At 43.4% G+C, this 3,543-nt stretch overlaps 1 protein-coding gene across 2 annotated transcripts in view; it reads left to right on the top strand.

Annotated features, from left to right (window-relative positions):
• Window positions 1-3,543, top strand: part of AGO4 (argonaute RISC component 4) — a 48,158-nt gene that overhangs the window by 12,223 nt on the left and 32,392 nt on the right. For both annotated transcript variants that reach the window (XM_017501087.2, XM_017501088.2), the window contains exons 4-7: window positions 1,345-1,526; window positions 1,714-1,850; window positions 1,957-2,091; window positions 3,084-3,171. In XM_017501087.2, the coding sequence (XP_017356576.1) occupies window positions 1,345-1,526; window positions 1,714-1,850; window positions 1,957-2,091; window positions 3,084-3,171 (542 nt within the window). The remainder of the gene's footprint in view (window positions 1-1,344; window positions 1,527-1,713; window positions 1,851-1,956; window positions 2,092-3,083; window positions 3,172-3,543) is intronic.

Here is a 3,543-nt window from a genome sequence, read left to right as displayed (position 1 = left end):
CTTCCAAGTAGTGGGACTACAGGTGTGTATTACCACACCCGGCTAATTTTTTTTGTAGAGGTGGGGTTTCGCTATGTTGTCCAGTCTGCTGTTGAATTCCTGGGCTCAAACAGTTCACCCCCCACAGCCTCCCAAAGTGCTGGGACTATAGGTATGAGCCAGCACATGCAGCCTACTGTTATAATTCTTAACACATGGCCCAAAAGGTCATGACATCATGTAAAGGCCTAGATATATAAAGGCTATAAGAGAAGACATATATGTAAATAAAATATGAGAAGGCATTATATATATCTCTCTTCTAAAAAAATACAAATACACACACACACACACACACACATACACACACAGTGCTTGGCACCATCATGGCCCACTGCAGCCTCAATGTCCTGGGCTCAATCAATCCTCCCACCTCAGCCTCCTGAGTAGCTGGGACTACAGGCATGTGCCACCATGCCTGGCTAATATATATATATATTTTTTTTTGGATGGAGTTTCACTCTTGTTGCCCAGGCTGGAATGCAGTGGTGCTATCTTGGCTCACTGCAACCTCTGCCTCCCAGGTTCAAGCAATTCTCTTGCCTCAGCCTCCTGAGTAGCTGGAAGTACAAGCGCGCCACCATGCCCAGCTAATTTTTGTATTTTTAGTAGAGATGCGGTTTCACCATGTTAGTCAGGCTGGTCTCAGGCTCCTGACCTCATGATCCGCTCACCTCGGCCTCCCAAAGTGCTGAGATTACAGGTGTGACCACTGTGCCTGGCCATATAATATTTGCCTTTTTGTATCTGGCTTGTTTCATTTACCATAATGTTTTCAAGGTTCATCCATGTTGTAACATCTACCTTATTTTTTTACTGCTGTATAATATTACATATTAAATTACCCCCCTATTCATGGACACTTAAGTTGTTTCCAATGTTATCCAGTTGCAAAAAAAAGTTAAAAGAAATATCTTTAAGTGTATATCACACTGCATGTTCTTGGGATCTTTCCCACTGCCATTGTAAACATATATGTTTGTCCAGGCACCATGGCTCATGCCTGTAATCCCAGCACTTCGGGAGGCTAAGGCGGGCAGATTGTCAGGTCAGGAGATCAAGACCATCCTGGCCAACATGGTGAAACCCCATCTCTACTAAAAATACAAAAATTAACCAGGCATGGTGGCACCTGCCTGTAGTCCCAGCTGCTCGGGAGGCCGAGGCAGGAGAATTGCTTAAACCCAGGAGGCGGAGGTCGTGGTGAGCTGAGATCGCACAACTACATTTCAGCCTGGGCGACACAGCGAGACTTTCTCAAAAGAAAAAAAAATTATGTTTTTATTCATCTATTTTTTTCCTCAGGTTGATATGGAGGTGACTCTTCCAGGCGAGGGTAAAGATCAAACCTTTAAAGTATCTGTTCAGTGGGTGTCAGTTGTGAGCCTTCAGTTGCTTTTAGAAGCTTTGGCTGGGCACTTGAATGAAGTCCCAGATGACTCAGTACAAGCGCTTGACGTTATCACAAGACACCTTCCCTCCATGAGGTTAGTACCTTGGTTTGGCTTATTTCCTACAAATGATGTCAGATTTTTTTGGTAGGTTGCACTGGAGCCATTGAAAAATTTCTGCATAAGTCATAGTTCAAATTTGATTTCAGTTCCCAGAGTTGAGAGCAAAACGAAAGATCTTTTGCCTGTTTAACGTGACACATGCAAACTCTTATTTCTTCAGGTACACCCCTGTGGGCCGTTCCTTTTTCTCACCCCCTGAAGGTTACTACCACCCTCTGGGAGGCGGCAGGGAGGTCTGGTTTGGTTTTCATCAGTCTGTGAGACCTGCTATGTGGAATATGATGCTCAACATTGATGGTAGGCTGGAACTCTCTTTATCCATTAACTCTTTGAGCTGGTTTTTGTTCATTTGTTTTGGCCCTTCCCTTTTCCCTGAAGTTAAGTATCCTTCTCTGTTTGTTAGTATCTGCAACTGCTTTCTACCGGGCCCAGCCTATCATTGAGTTCATGTGTGAGGTTTTAGACATTCAAAACATCAATGAACAGACCAAACCTCTAACAGATTCCCAGCGTGTCAAGTTTACCAAAGAAATCAGAGGTAAGTGTTTGCATTAATGTAGTCTTGGAGAAGTAGCTTAGCATGCTGCAAGGAGCCTGGGCTTTGGAGTGAAACAGACCTGGGCTTCGGTCTCAGGCCAACCAGTTCTATCAGTGGGACCGTGGTCAAGTTTCTTAACCACTGTGGACCTTAGTGTATTCATCTCTAAGGTAAAGATAATAATATATACCTTATAGAGCTGTTGTGAGAATCAAATGCAATTAGGATTATAAAGCTTTCTAGCATAGTACTTGTCACATATCAGGCACTCAGTAAATGCTACCCTTACCCACTTAAAATCTTCCATTTTGATAAAGTAACAAATTCATTTATTATCCTTCGGAATTTCTTTTCTTCTTTACTTGTCATTAGTTAGCTTCTCTCATTAGAATATAAGCTTCATGAAAGCTGTCTCCAGACCTGAGAATAAGCATTAGAACATAGTTGATGCTTAATAAATATTTATTGGGGCTGGGCATGGTGGCTTGCGCCTGTAATCCCAGCACTTTGGGAGGCCGAGGCGGGTCAATAACCTGAGGTCGGGAGTTTGAGACCAGCCTGACCAACATGGAGAAACTCTTGTCTCTACAAAAAAAATCAGCCGGGCGTGGTGGTGGATGCCTGCAATCCCAGCTACTCGGGAGGCTGAGGGCAGGAGAATTGCTTGAACCTGGGAGGCAGAGATTGTGGTGAGCCGAGATTGTGCCATTGCCCTCCAGCCTGGGCAACAAGAGCAAAACTCTGCCTCAAAAAAAAAAAAAAAAAGTTATTGGATGAATTAATAAACTAAAGCACATTGAACATCTTAGGTCAGCTGAGTTTTAATTTATTCTGCTTAGCTCAGGTTTTTTGCCTGTAATGATGAAATTATCCCCATATTCCTGCCGTTTTTATACTGTACAATGTCATGCCATTTTGAAGACAAATTTGAATCTGTTTTTGTCACTGTGATTTTAATTAACTGGTGTTTTGCCTTTTAAAAAAAATTTCAGGTCTCAAAGTTGAGGTGACCCACTGTGGACAGATGAAACGAAAATACCGAGTTTGTAATGTGACTAGACGGCCAGCCAGCCATCAAACGTATGTTAACCACATCTAAAATAATATAATTACGTTTTTAGTAACTGAGCTACTGTCATCACTTAAGAAATTGGGTATCTTGGCCGGGCAAGGTGGCTCACACCTGTATGCCAGCACTTTGGGAGGCTGAGACAGGCAGATCATCTGAGGTCAGGAGTTCAAGACCAGCCTGGCCAACATGGTAAAACCTCATCTCTGCTAAAAACTACATAAATTAGCCGGATGTGGTGGCAGGCACCTGTTATCCCAGCTACTTGGAAGGCTGACACAGGAGAATAGTTTGAACCCGGGAGGCAAAGGTTGCAGTGAGCCGAGATCACGGCATTGCACTCCAGCCTGGGTGACAGAGCAAAACTCCATCTCAAAAAAAAA

Source organism: Cebus imitator, unplaced genomic scaffold, assembly GCF_001604975.1.
Source record: "Cebus imitator isolate Cc_AM_T3 unplaced genomic scaffold, Cebus_imitator-1.0 Scaffold277, whole genome shotgun sequence".
In the NCBI taxonomy this organism is placed as follows: Eukaryota; Metazoa; Chordata; class Mammalia; order Primates; family Cebidae; genus Cebus; species Cebus imitator.
Note: the sequence above shows the minus strand (reverse complement) of the source record. Positions and strands in the feature narration are given on the sequence as shown.